The 15,275-nt window shown below is 36.8% G+C and overlaps 1 protein-coding gene across 3 annotated transcripts in view; it reads right to left on the bottom strand.

Annotated features, from left to right (window-relative positions):
- The window catches only part of MKLN1 (muskelin 1), a 254,913-nt gene that overhangs the window by 61,582 nt on the left and 178,056 nt on the right, over nucleotides 1-15,275 (bottom strand). For all 3 annotated transcript variants that reach the window (XM_036759608.1, XM_036759607.1, XM_036759609.1), the window contains exon 11: nucleotides 192-413. In XM_036759608.1, the coding sequence (XP_036615503.1) occupies nucleotides 192-413 (222 nt within the window). The remainder of the gene's footprint in view (nucleotides 1-191; nucleotides 414-15,275) is intronic.

The following is a 15,275-nucleotide window of genomic DNA, read 5'->3' on the forward strand; positions in this document are numbered from 1 at the left end:
TTTTTTCTCATTCTGAAGTCACTAGAACAAATGCCAAAAACAAAGAAAAATCACAGCTGCATCCATTATTTACGTGAACATTAGAAAGACAGGAATTTTAAATTTTGTACAAAATGAAATAGATCCTTCCCTTTCTTGACTAAAGTGAAACAAACATCACGGTTTTGTATTATAATCTCAATTATCCTTACTGAGTGGAAAAGCATGCAGTGTCCTATTCGGGACTGGATGTCCTCAGGTCCAGCATTACAGGAATCCTCTCGAAGAAGTTTCCATGTTTGACATTGGCAGTTAAAAGCAAATAAACCACTAAATTGAGGTTCACTGGCTCTACTGTCATCTACACTGCCATTACAAGTCAAAATTCTTCCACCAAAAGTATAGATCATGTGTTTTTCAGAATCCATACACATCTGCATAAAGAAAATAAATTTATTTTAGTATGTTTTTGTCGATATGTTAAGGAGTTAATGTGATTATGCATACTTTTTAGAATTTCAGAGAATCTGTGGTTTGGTTTTAAAATTCAAGAAAACCACTACAGTGTGTCATGAATAACAAAAATATTAAAAACACTTAAACAAAGACAACGGCTGTTTTTAAAATACTTCCCCAGATTTCATTTTTTTCCAGTGGGAGTAATGTCTTGGATTAAAAAGCTAAAGATTTTCTCCAAGTTGTACAACAGCTTTTATCAAAAGCAACAGAAGCTACTGACACAACTGAAGCTGAACACTGTTCCCATAACCCCTTTTATCCTTTTGTACTCAGTTTTTTATTGCTTTCCTGGGCTACCATGTATATATGTTTGGTACTACCAATACTAACAGTTCCCACTTGTTAATCATTTAACTTACACATTACTTTCTTCACACTGTGAGGTAGTTCAGATTACTATAAACATTTTACAGATCACAGGTTCTTCAATCTAGAGCTGAAAGGCACCTCAGAAAAGCACCCCCCTCCATCTAATTTCCTCATCTTACAGATGGCTCTAAGAGATGGTCCCTAAAAGGAAGTCTGAAAGTTAGGATTTTTACAGTATGACTGATTTTAGGTCCTTTTAAATATGACATTCTCATTCTAGGTTACTTTGAATTAAGCTTTATAATTCACATTTTAAAAATAACCCTATATCTCTATTCTTCTCTCCTTGAAACCCAGAGAACTTACCTAAAGAGAGAGATTAGCTAAATATCCTAAGGGTCATGTTCATATGACACCAAGTAAGAATAAAATTCTTTATTAAAGTATTTACAAGCCAAAAACGTTCAGAATGGAAGTATATCTAAACATGAGTGGGATTTATATTTAAAGTTTATATTATGCATATAAAAGCCCCACCCAAACTGCATATTTCTCTCTCCTCCCCTAAGAATCATATTTAATACGTATTTCAACCAGCCCTTAGCACAGTGCCTTGAAATTTAGCACAATGCCTGGAACATAGTAGGTACTTAATAAATGTTTACTGATTGATTTAGAAGCAGGATAGTTATAGATAAAGATCACTGAATTTGGAGTCAGAGGACATGTGCTCAAAATCTCCATCCCACTACTTACTTAACTGAGTGAACCTTGGGTCAAATCACTTAATCTCTCTGGGCCTTAATGAGAGAGTTGGAATTGATAAGGATGATGACGACTACCATGATGTCAATGAGAAAATAGCCAACATTTATAGAGTACCTACTGCGTACCAGGCACTATACTAAGCATTTTATAATTTTCTCATTTGCTCTTCATGACCCTCTACTGGAGGTAGGTACTATTATTATCACCATTTTACAAATGAGGAAACGGATGCAAACAGGTTAAATGACTTGGCTAGGGTCACACAACTAGTAAGTGTCTGAGGCTACATTTGAACTCAAGTCTTCCTGACTCCTGGCCCAGTGTTCTATCCTTTGGGACACTGATTTGATCTCTAATGTACTTTCCAGCTTTAAATGAATTATCCTAAATAAATGAGTAATTTTAAAATTTCCAACATCTTCTACCCAGGTAATTCACTTCTACAACATCTATCTCTTTTCCTTCTCCCCTCTGATAAAGACAGAATTTGCAGAGCTCTGCTGTGGGAATGGTCAAATTCTATTACCCACAGGAAAGGTCTTGGCTATGTGTCAAAATGGTTTACGTCCCCACAATTTTATTAAGATTAAGATAACCCTTACATACATCTGAGGATGAGTCCACATAACCCAGTTCAATCACTAGTTCAAAGGCCTCCCCAATCCACTGTCTCACATTAGCCTGTCATTTGAGTCACAAAATCACAAAGAACTTCTAGGGAGAATGTTGAGGGCCCTGGTGAGATCATAAAATACAATTTAGGAATTGATAACCCTATCATACTCTGCTCTCACCAAATCACATCTTGAGTACTGAATTCAGTTCTTTGCATCATATTTTCAATCAATCAGTAAACATTTATTAAACACCTACTAGCTGCCAGGCACCGTGCTAGGGAAACAAAAAGAGGCAAAAGAGTCGCTACCCTGTAAGCTCACAATCTAACATTTTAACAACAATGTTGTCAAGCTAGAATGTATCTGAAGGAAGGTAGCAAGGATGGATAGTAAAGGGACTTAAAACAGTACAAAAATAAAGAACCGTGAAAGTTTAGCATATCTAAATATCTATTTTGTGTGTGTGTGTGTGTGTGTGTGTGTGTGTGTGTGTGTGCAAGAGAGAGAGAGGGAGAGACAGACAGACATCAAGGCTGACAGCATGACAGATGTCTTTTTAGTATTTAAGGGCGTTTACATGGAAGACAGACTCGATTTGCTTAGCTTGAAAAGATGGCAGAACTAGGACCAATGATGACTGGCAGAAGCAAATTTTGGTTCATAAAGGAAAAACTGCTTTTTGCAAAAGTGGAATGAGCTACCCCAAAAAATGCTTAGTCACCCACTGTTGAAGGATTTAGTGTAGAGGTTGAAAAGTCAACCACAGAGAGTATTATAAAAGGGGGGGATTTGTATTTAGGGGTTTTAGACTAGATGACATTATTATGTGATTTTTAAAAAATTTAATGTACGTATGCAAACTCTCTCAAAAAAGGAGGCACTTAAGTTATAGACCCAGAATTAAAACTGTATTTTTCAGATGGCATATTCATTGCTCTCAAATATTCTTACAATTCTCTTTTCTGACATTACTGTTTAATGTATGTGCAACAATTTAATAATATTTTATATGCTATATAATTATAGCATTTATATTTTCATTTGGTATTTTATTGTTCCCTGTGCATATGTCAGTTCATTTCAACCAACACTTATTAAACATCTATTAGTTGCATGGCACTGTGCTAGGTGTTAAGGACATCAAGACAAAAATAAGACTACTCTCAAGGAATTTTCTTTGAACTGCTGGGATACATTATGTGTATAGATCAATAAATGCAAGCTAATTCAAGGAAGGAGAGAATCCTAATAATTTAGGGTATCAGGGAAGACTTCACGGAAGGGATGCTATCTAAGTTGTTTTGAGGAAAGATAAAGATTCAAGGAAGCAGAGATGAGGAAAAGAAATTAGAGAAAGGTCACCAAGATGACATACAAAGATGGGCATACATTTGATGTTGCAATGACCCACAAGTGCTCCACTTCTATGTTTATGAACACCGGCATTCATTTATCTCACCATTACCTGCCATCCCATCTTTCCCTGTGCCTTATGACCTCCAATCTCAAAGCCTTCAGGTCTTCCACTCCTACACTAGTCACACTCTTCTCCCTTCCCTATTGCTACAGGTTGGTGAATCAGTTGAACTTTATACTATCTCTTTCATTTGAATCTCTTGCCTCCTTATCCTATCATTGATCTTGTGCTAACAAGTCTCAGTCTTGGATTACTTCCACTTACGTGCTACAGAATGAAGCTGGAGAAAATCATGAAATCATGCTAAGTATACTACAAATATATTTTACATAATTTCGGATGGGCTCTCATTACAGCAAGGCAACCTTTTTACAACTTTCTAATCAATTCTCTCTTCCATTTAACACAGGAGCCATTACAAACCTCTTCATCCTTCATACTTCATCCTCCACTCTCAGCTAAACATCTTGCCTCACACTTTATAGGAAAAAATTTGAGGCCATTCACCAAAAGCTTCTTCTTCTTCCACTCTCATCTTATATCACCCAAATGCAGTCTGTCACTCACTATCTCCTTCATCCTTGTCTTGTGACTTTGCCAGGGCAAACCTTTTCACATGTATTTTTTGATTCCATTACGTCTTCTGTAACAGATTATCTTTCTATCATCCCTACTCTCTCTTCAATCTTCAATCTCTCTTTATCTACTGGTTCCTTCTACGGCGCCAAAAACAAGTCTTTATCACCTTCATTCTTAAGAAAAAAAAAAAAAGAGAAAGAAAGCCCTTACTTATTATCCATGCTAATTATAGTCCTATAACTCTCCTCAACTAAACTGAGAAGGGCACCTATGACTGGTGTCACCCAATTCCTCTCTTCTTAATCTTCTGCAATCTGACTTCTAACAGTTATTATTCAACTAACTAAAACTTCTCTTTCAAAGTCAACAAGTATCTCCTGAAGAATGCATTTAAAGATTTTTTCACAATCCTCATTCTTTCTGAGGTCTCTGACACTGTCAAACACCTTCTCTTCATAGATTTTCTTTCTTCTCTCAGTTTTATGATACTGCTCTCTCCTCCTACCTGTCTGACCATTCCTTCTCATCTCCTTTGCTAGATCTTCCTCCAGATCTCATCTACTAATTGTGAGCATCCCTCAAGATCTGTTCTGAACCATTCTCTCTTCTCTCCCTCTAGTATCTCACTTGGTGATCTCTTCAGTTCCCAAGAGTTCAATTATCATCTCTATGCAGATGATTATCAGATCTATATATCCAGCACTACCATTTTTTCCAGATGTCCAATCTTGCATGACCAATAGCCTCTTTTAGACTTCTTGAAATGGATGTTCTCCAGGCATCTCAAACTCAACATGTCTAAAACGAATTCATTATCATTCCCCCCAGACCTTCCCCTCTTTTAAAATTCCTTATTCCAGTCAAACACACCACCATCCTTGCAAATGTCATCCCTGAACCCTCACTTGCAGTACTCATCTCACATATCCAATCTCTTTCCAAGTCTTGTAGGTTTTGTTACAACATTTCTTATATTCATCTTTTTCTTTCCACTCAGCAACCACCCTGGTAGAGGTTCTTGTCCCCTCATGCTGGAACTACTCCAAAAATCTCTGGTTGGTCTCTCAGTTTTATCCCAATCCCTTTTCAATTCAGCTAACAAAGTATAAACTAAAGCACACACCGGCCATATCACCTCACTTTTCAATAAACTCCAGAAGCTCCCCATAACTTCCAAGATGAAGTATAAAATTCTGTGTTTAGCTTTTAGATTCCTTCACAATCTGGTCACCTCCTAGCTGCCTAGTCTACTTACACTTTATTTCCTTCCATGTACTCTTATGATCTAGTGACACTGGTGTTTCTTGAATGCTATGTGCTACCTTCCAAATCCATGCCTTTTCATTGGCTATCCCCCAAGACTGGAATGTTCTTGTACTTTTTGGATCACTGGCTTCCTTCAAGACTCATCTAGAATAGATCTTCAGCAAAAGCCCTTTCATGTTCACCTCCCAATCCCCCAACACCCCTTTTCCACTACAACTACCTATTTACAAAGTAAATATTTTGTATATACATAATTGTTCACTTGTTACCTCCTCCATTACAATGACTGAACTCCTTGAGGGTATAAACAGTTTCTGTTTTTTTTTCTTTTTTTCTTTTCCTTGGCTCTTACTATAGTGCCTGGTACAAAGCGAGCATTTAATAAATGCTTGTTGACTGACTGAAGGAGTATGAGATTGTACCAAGAGTATTGCTTGAGGGAACCAAAAATGTTTAACAGAGAGAAGAATTCAGAGGCTATATGATAAATGTCTTCAAGTACCTGAACGGTGATCATATGCAGAGAGATTTATCAGGCTTGGGAACAATGTGCAGAAGTTTCAGACAAGCAAATTTAGACTAGAGGTAAAGAAAATCTTCCTAACAAATAGTTACGCAAAAGTGGAATGGGCTGCCTCTGTCTAATAAGTAGAAGGATCCCTCTCAGAGCTTTTCAAATAAGTGGGATAACCACTTGTCAGGTATGTCCCAGAGGATATTGTTGTAGGTATATGAGTTGAATGAGATGGTTGTTTAGTTCCTTCCAGCTTTGACATGAATCATTTAGTAAAGCCAACTCATACAATTCACTGTTATAATTTAATTTTATATACTTTGGAAAACAGATATGCAAGAGAAAGTCTACGCACAAAAAATTTAACTGCACCATTGCTACTTTTCTAACTCACATAAATCCAATTCTTCATAAAATAATTCTCCAATACCTCCTTGTTGCATAGTGTGCCCAAACAAGATCCACAATTACAAAAAAGATAAGCCTAACTAACAATCTATATAAGAAAAACCAAATGGATGAATAATGCCTACTGTCCAGACTATGACACGCAACTACACTGGTATACCAAACATATAAAAAACTTAGAGGGAAGACTCTAGCAAGTTGAGTAGCTCCTTCTATAGGAAGGGAGGGAAAGGAATAAGCATTTATTAAGTGCATACAATGGGAGGAATAATCAGATGAAATCAAAGAATTATTCAAATATTGAAGTATAAACACTTATTTATAGTGTTAGTGCTCCCCCAAGTAAGTTTGAAGCTTTCTATTTATCTACCTCTAAGACAAAGACTTTATGTTTGTGCTTGGTAAGGTTACAAGCAGTTTCCATCAATATTTAAACCTGACCTGAAAATAGGTGTTTTCACATAGACAAGAAGGCCCAAATTTTTGCCACAGGCTGTAACTATGGGCTAGTATATTGAACACTTCTACCATTACAGACCATATGACTCTCTCTGAGGCAATTTCCTCCTGGAGAAAGGGTACCCTACTTGACAAGGTTGTCGTGAGGTTCAAATAAGAATGCATGTGTTGGGCTTTGCAGACCTTAAAATGCTGCATAAATGTCAGTTGTTATTATTATCAATTCATCAAGGATCCATGATTTTACTAGAGTGGGAACTACCTCCATCAAAGCAGATCACAATGTATGTACTGTTTACTGTATAAGAGAGGTACCCAAAGGATCAGAGAGAATAAGTGGTATCACACAGCTATTAAGTAAGAGTCAAAGGTGGAGATTCTGAGTCAGAAAGGCCTAGATCCATATCCAATATTTTTCACTACATCATGCTGCCTTTAATTATTATTGCTACAATCCTAATCTAAACTAATTCAAGAGAGAAAGATGGATTTCTATGCTATAAGGACAAAAAGGATAAAGCATAGCAGCATATCTGTAGTCTTATGTTGCTTCTCTCCCAGCTTAAAATGGTTCTGCTCTCTGAATCCCTCTTTCCCTTTTCCAAACTTGGTCTCTTTACTGAGTTTCAGAATTCCATCTCCAAATGTTCATTGGTCTTTTCAAGCTAAATATTTTATTCATGAAAGTTGTATCCCCAGCTTATAGTACAGTGTCTGCCATTTTATAGGTACCTAACAAATATGTGTTGACTGCTAAATGACTGATGTCTCGGAAACATCTCAAACTAAATATGTTCCAAACATAACTTAATCATCTTTTCCCTCATATTACCATCTTTTCCAAACTTCCCCATTTCTTCTTGTTAACATTACCAGTCTTCATATCTTCGTATCTCCCAGATTTGTTACACTTAGCTCCTCACTCTGTTACTTCATATATCCAGTTTTCACATCTTGCCACGTCTGTTTCCAAAATAGCCATCACCTTAGTTGAGGCCTTCATCACCTCTTGCCTAGACTACTGCAATGGACTTGTAATTTGTCTCCCTGACTCACACCTCTCTTCTTAGTCCAGTTCATTCTCTACAGAGCTGCTAAAGTGATTTTCCTTAAGCACAAAGTTGATCATGTAATTCCCCTATTAAGTAAATTCCGGTGGCTCCCCACTTGATCATCAGACATAGTAAATTTTTGTATTTGGCTTTGAAATTCTTCACACACATCAGTATACACTACTCCCCTTTCTGCACTCAATCCTCATCTCCAGACCACTGAATCATTCTTTTCCCTTAAGAAAAATCTCAAGTGCACCTTCTACAAAAAGCCTTTCATGATACCGACAACTGTTACTGGAAAATATCTGTCATTAATAAATGCTTGTTTATTGAGTCCTATATAGAGTTCTGAAATTTTGCAGTTTCCCATTTTAAAATTTTTACTATTTTTTCTTCAACTGCTACACTTGTGGAGGAAACTATTTTTATTTTCAGTTTCAAATTTTGTCTCCCTTCAGCCCCTACCTGACACATTGAGAAGACAAGATATGATACCCATTATATATATGAAATCATATAAAACATTTCTGCATTAAACATATAACTAAAAAAAAAAGGAGGGGGGGAATGCTTCAACCTGCACTGAATCCATCAGTTCTCTCTCTGGAGGTGGACAGCATTTTACATCATGAGCCCTTTGTAGTTATGGTAGATCATCATATTGATAAACATTACTAAATCACTCATACCTGATGATCTCTACAATATTGCTATTATTATGTAGACTGTTCTCCTGGTTCTGTTCACTTAACTTTGCATCAATTTATAGAAGTCTTTCTAGGTCTTTGTGAAACTATTCCCTCCATCATTTCTTACAACATAATAGTATTATATCACATTCAGATACCCTAAGTTGTTTAGCCATTTTCCAACTCATAGGCATTCCAATTATTTGGACCCAATAAAAGAGCTACTGTAAATTTGTACATAAGGGTCTTTTTCCTTTTACTTTGATCTCCTTAAGGTATAGACCTTATATTGATATGCTAGATTAGAGGGCATACAGTTTTATAACCCTTTGGGCATAGTTCCAAATTGTTCTCCAGAATAGCTGGATTAGTTCACAGTTCCACCAACAGTGCATTACTGTACCTACTTTTCCACACCTCCTCAAGAATTCATCATTTTCTCTTTTGTCATCTTATCAATCTGATGGGTGTGAGGTGGGAACTGAGAGTTATTTTAATTTGCATTTCTCTAATTATTAGTGATTTACAGAATATTTCTCATGACTACTGATAGTTTTGATTTCTTCTGAAAACTTCTTGTTCGTATCCTTTGACTATTAATCAACTAGGGAATGGCTCCAATATTTATAAATTTGGCTCAGTTCTCTATCTGACAAGACCTTTATCAGAGATACTTGCAGCAAAGACTGTTTCCCAGTTTCCTACTTTCCTTCTAATTTTGGCTACAATAGTTTAGTTTGTGCATAAACTTTTAAAATTTCACATAATCAAAATTATCATTTTACCTCCTATAAACCTTCACAAATACCAGTTCGTCATAAACCCTTCCCCTGTCCATAGATCTGCTAGGTAATTTTTGCAAGCTTTTCTAATTTGCTTAGGATATCACCCCTTATATCTAAGTTACGTGCCCATTTTGAGCTTATTTTGTACTACTGGTCAATCCTTAGTTTCTACCAGACTACATTCCAATTTTCCCAGCAGTATCTGTCCAAAAGGAAGTTCTTGTCCCAATCACTGGGATTTTCAGGTCTATAAAACACTAGGTTGCTGCATTCATTTACTTAGGTATATTTATATAGCTTAGTCTAAGCTATTCAAGTGATCAACCACCCTATTTCTGATCCAAGACCAGATTTTTTTTGATGATAACCACTTTATATAATACAGTCTGAGATTTGATACTACTCCCTTAAAAGTCTTGACCTTTTGTTCCTTGTAGTAGCAATGTAGATTTGAAGATCTTTCCCAACCATTAATAGGCCATATGACCTGCTTACATCACCACATCTAAGTTACATGTGGTAGTAGGAGCTTCATGACAGGAAAAGGAAGTTAGGAAGTTATATCACGAGAGAGAGAGAGAGAGAGAGAGAGAGAGAGAGAGAGCAAGCACAGTTATGGCTGCTGACTTCCGCCTCCTGATGGTTACAAATGAACAGACTGACTTAGCTGTACTATGAACTTGTCTTTGGGAAGACCCCAGCAGAAGGTCAGAGAGGTTTGGGATGGCAAGGCTCCAGGTTGTTATATCGTGCGTGGAATCTTTTACTGCTGTGATAGACTGGATCGATGGCTTGTGGGATACGGTTCTCTGGTGTCTGAATAAATGGTGTACTTCTACCTTCTACGCAGAGAGTCTCATATACTTTGAGATACAGAACTACACAGGCATTTTGACAATTACCATCCACATTGTTATTGTTCCCTTACTGTTACATTCCTCCAGATGAATTTTATGTTTTCTACTTCTGTAAAGCAATTCTTTAGTAGTTTGATGTTATGGCACTGAACAAGCAAATTAATTTAGGTATTACTGTTATTCTTGTTAAACTGACTTGGCCTAGCCATGAACAATTAACATTTCTCCAACTATCTGCTTTTATTTGTGTGAAAAGTATTTTGCAACTGGGTTCATATAGTTCCTCTGTGTATCTTGGCAAGCAGACATCCAAGTATTTTATCCTGTTTTGAAATTATTTTAAATAGAATTCTCTTTCTCTTACTGCCAGGTTTTGTTAGAGAAATGCTGGTGATCTGAGAAGGTTTATTTTATATCCTGTGACACGTCTAAAGTTGTCAATTATTTCAACTAATAAGATGATAATGGACATCCTTGCTTCAACTCTGATCTTACTGGAAAGCCTTCTGGTTTATCCCCATGTTCTTGAATTTAGATGTATATTACTTGTAATTTTAAGAAAAGTTTCATTTATTTCTAAGCTTTTAATTAAAAAAAAAAACAAACAGAAATGGGTGTTTCATTTTGTCAAAAGCTTAATCTATATTTATTGACATAATTACATGATTTTTGTTGTTTTTATTCTCAAATGATCATACCATAATCATATGGTTCTACTATTGAATGCCTGCATTTCTGGTATAAATCCAACATGGTCATAGTGTATGATCTTTCTGATATACTGCTATAATCTCCTTGCTAGTATTTCATATAACTTCTATATTCTAATTTCATGTAAAGACAAATTTTAATATTCATTTGAAAATATTAAGTTCCAAATTTTCTCCCTCCCTATCCTTCTACCCTAAAATGGCAAGCAATTTGATATGGGTTATGTATATGCAATCATGTAAAAAATATTTCCATATTAGTCATGTTGTGAAAGAAATAGAACAAAAAAAAGATGAGGAAAAAAAAGTGAAAATAGTATGTTTTGATCTGAATTCAGACTCCACCAGTTCTTTCTCGGGAATGTGAATAGCATGTTTCCTCATGAAACTTTTGGAATTGTCTTGGATAATTGTATTGTTGGGAATAGCTGTCATTCACATCTAATCACTGTACAATATTGCTGTTACCATGTACCATGTTCTTCTGGTTCTGCTCACTTCACTTGGCATCAGTTCATGCTTACTAGTATTTTCTTTAAAATTTTTGTATCAATATGCATTAGGAAAACTGACCTATACTTTTCTTTCCATTTTTTCTTTCCCTGGATTAGGTTTCAAACCCAAATTGATCCAAAAAGGAATCTGATAGGACTCTTTACCTACTTGAAAAACAGTTTTAAAGAACAGTTTCTATATTGCTGGAATTAACTGTTCTTTTAATGTTTGGCAGAAATTTGCTTGTAAATCAATTTGGTACTGGGGGTGATGGTGGTGGTGTCCCTTGGGGAGATTATTTATGGCTTGTTCAATTTCTTTTTCTAGGATAGGGTTATTTAACTATTTTATTCTTTTTCTGTTAATCTGTGTTACATTTTTATAAATTGTTATTCACTTCATTTCAACTGTCAATCTCATTGGCATATAACTGGGCAAAATAATTTGATTTCATTTAAACCCATTTAATTTCATCTTCATTAGCTGAGCATTTAACCTTTTCATTTTTGACACTAGCAATTTGGTTATCACTTTTTTGGTGGGGGGGAAGGAGTGTGAGGGGAGGTGGGCGGTGAGGCAATCAGAGTTAAGTGACTTGCCTAGGGTCACACAGCTAGTAAGTGTCAATTCTCTGCAGTCACATTCAGGTGCTCCTGATTTCAGGGCTGGTGCTCCATCTACTGCCCCACTTAGCTGTCCTTTGGTTATCTTTTATAAAGTAAAATTACCCAATGGTTTATCTGATGGTGTTTTCCTTGATTTTCAGGATTTCAATTTTGATGTTTAGATGAGGGTTTTTAATTTGTTCTTTTTCTAGTTTTTTTTTTTAAAGTTACACGACGAATTCATTGATCTGGCATTTCTCTTTTATCGATTCATAAATACTGCTTTGGCTGCATCCCATAAATTTTGGTGCACAGTCTCAAAGCTGTCATTATTTGTAATTGGATTACTGATTGTTTTTATGATCTGTTCTTTGGCCCACTCATTGTTTATGATTAGTTTCCAATAATTTTTAAAGCTATGCTTCAGAAGGCCTTTATTGAATGTAATCTTTATTTCATGAGGATCCAAAAAAGGGTACATTTAATATTTCTGCTTTATTGCATTTATTTCTGAGATTTTTTTTCTTTTTTTTAGGATTATTTAATATTTTTGGTTTTCAGCATTGATTTTCAGAAGAATTTGAATTACAAATTTTCTCCCTAATTTCTACCCTCCCCCCCCTCCAAGATGGCATATACTCTGGTTGCCCTGTTCCCCAGTCAGCCCTCCCTTCTGTCACCCCACTCTCTTCCATTCCCTTTTCCGTTACTTTCTTGTAGGGCAAGATAGATTTCTATGCCCCATTACCTGTATATCCTATTTCCTAGTTGCATGCAAAAACCTTTTTTTTTTAAACATCTGTTTTTAAAACTTTTGAGTTCCAAATTCTCTCCCCTCTTCTCTCCCCACCCACCCTTCCTAAGAAGGCAAGCAATTCCACAAAGGCCACATGCTTGTCATTATGTAAAACCCTTCCACAATATCCACGTTGTGAAAGACTAACTATATTTTGCTCCTTCCTATCCTATCCCCCTTTATTCAATTTCCTAACTTCACTCTGTTGCTTTTCCAAAGTGTTTGCTTACGATTACCTCCTCCCCCTATCTGCCCTCCCTTCTATCATCTCCCCTTTTTTATCTTCTTCCTCTTTGTTTCCTGTGGGGTAAGATACCCAAAAGAGTGTGCATCGTATTCCCTCCTCAGGTCAATTCCGATGAGAGCAAGATTCACTCATTCCCCCTCACCTGCCCCCTCTTCCCTTCCTACAGAACTGCTTTTTCTTGCCACTTTTATGCAAGATAATTTACCCCATTATATCTCTCCCTTTCTCCCTCCCTCAATATATTCCTCTCACATCCCTTAATTTGATTTTTTTTTTAGATATCATCCCTTCATATTCAACTCACCCTGTGCCTGCCCGCGCTCTCTCTCTCTCTCGTGCTCTCTCTCTCTCTGTGTGTGTACGTATATATATATATATATATATATATGTATACACACATGTTATATATATATATGTATACGTACATTCCCTTCAGCTACCCTAATACTGAGGTCTCATGAATTATACACATCATCGTTCTACGTGGGAATGTAAACAAAACAGTTCAACTTTAGTAAGTCCCTTGTGATTTCTCTTTCTTGTTTACCTTTTCATGCTTCTCTTGATTCTTGTATTTGAAAGTCAAATTTTCTATTCAGCTCTGGTCTTTTCACTGAGAAAGCTTGAAAGTCCTCTATTTTATTGAAAATCCATATTTTGCCTTGGAGTATTATACTCAGTTTTGCTGGGTGGGTGATTCTTGGTTTTAATCCTAGTTCCATTGACCTCCAGAATATCATATACCAAGCCCTTCGGTCCCTTAATGTGGAAGCTGCTAGATGCTGTGTTATCCTGATTGTTTTTCCACAACACTCAAATTGTTTCTTTCTGGCTGCTTGTAGTATTTTCTCCTTGATCTGGGAGCTCTGGAATTTGGCAACAATAATCGTAGGAGTTTTCTTTTTGGGATCTCTTTCAGGAGGCAATCTGTGGATTCTTTCAATTTCCATTTTACCCTCTGACTCTAAAATATCAGGGCAGTTCTCCTTGATAATTTCTTGAAATATCAGGGCAGTTCTCCTTGATAATTTCTTGAAAGATGATATCTAGGCTCTTTTTTTCATCATGGCTTTCAGGTAGTCCAATAATTTTTAAATTATCTCTCCTAGATCTATTTTCCAGGTCAGTGGTTTTTCCAAGGAGATATTTCACATTGTCTTCCATTATTTCATTCCTTTGGTTCTGTTTTATAATATCTTGATTTCTCATCAAGTCACTAGCTTCCACTTGCTCCAATCTCATTTTTAAGGTAGTATTTTCTTCAGTGGTCTTTTGGACCTCCTTTTCCATTTGGCTAATTCTGTCTTTCAAGGCATCTCCTCATTGGCTTTTTAGAGCTCTTTTGCCATGAGTTAGTCTATTTTTTAAGGTGTTATTTTCTTCAGTATTCTTTGGGTCTCCTTTAGCAAGTCATTGACTTGTTTTTCATGGTTTTCTCATATCACTCTCATTTTCTTCCCAATTTTTCCTCTACTTCTCTAACTTGCTTTTCCAAATCCTTTTTGAGGTCTTCCATGGCCTGACCAGTTCATGTTTTTCTTGGAGGCTTTTGATGGAGGCTCTTTGACTTTGTTGACTTCTTCTGGCTGTATGTTTTGGTCTTCTTTGTCACCAAAGAAAGATTCCAAAGTCTGAGTCTGAATCCAAGTCCGTTTTCACTGCCTGGCCATGCTCCCAGCCAACTTACTTGACCTTTGAGTTTTTCATTGGGGTATCACTGCTTGTAGAGTAGAGAGTACTTTGTCCCAAGCTTGAGGGGCTGTGCTGTTGTTTTCAGAGCTACACAGCAAGCTCTGCCACAACAGTGTTCTTCCTCCCCCAAGAACCGGCAACCCAGACTGGACTCAGATCTAAGTAGGCTCTGTACTCCTGCTCAGATCTACCACTTAATTCCTCCCACAAGGTAGGCCTGGGGCCATAAGCAACTGCAGCTGTAATTCTGTAGCTGCACCACTTCTGCTGCCCCCAGGGCAGTGGCTGAACCATGAACTCTTTTCACTCTGTCCCCGCAGTTTTTCCCACTAACCTTCTCTGTTGTCTTTGGTGTTTGTGGGTTGAGAAGTCTGGTAACTGCCACAGCTCACTGATTCAGGGTGCTAGGGCCTATTCCACCCATCTCCCGGTTTGGTTGGTTCGTGCAGCCCACACTGGGCTCTCCTCCCACGTCTGTGCAATAGACCTTACCCCACCACCATCCAGGC

This window comes from Trichosurus vulpecula, chromosome 5, assembly GCF_011100635.1.
Source record: "Trichosurus vulpecula isolate mTriVul1 chromosome 5, mTriVul1.pri, whole genome shotgun sequence".
In the NCBI taxonomy this organism is placed as follows: domain Eukaryota; kingdom Metazoa; phylum Chordata; class Mammalia; order Diprotodontia; family Phalangeridae; genus Trichosurus; species Trichosurus vulpecula.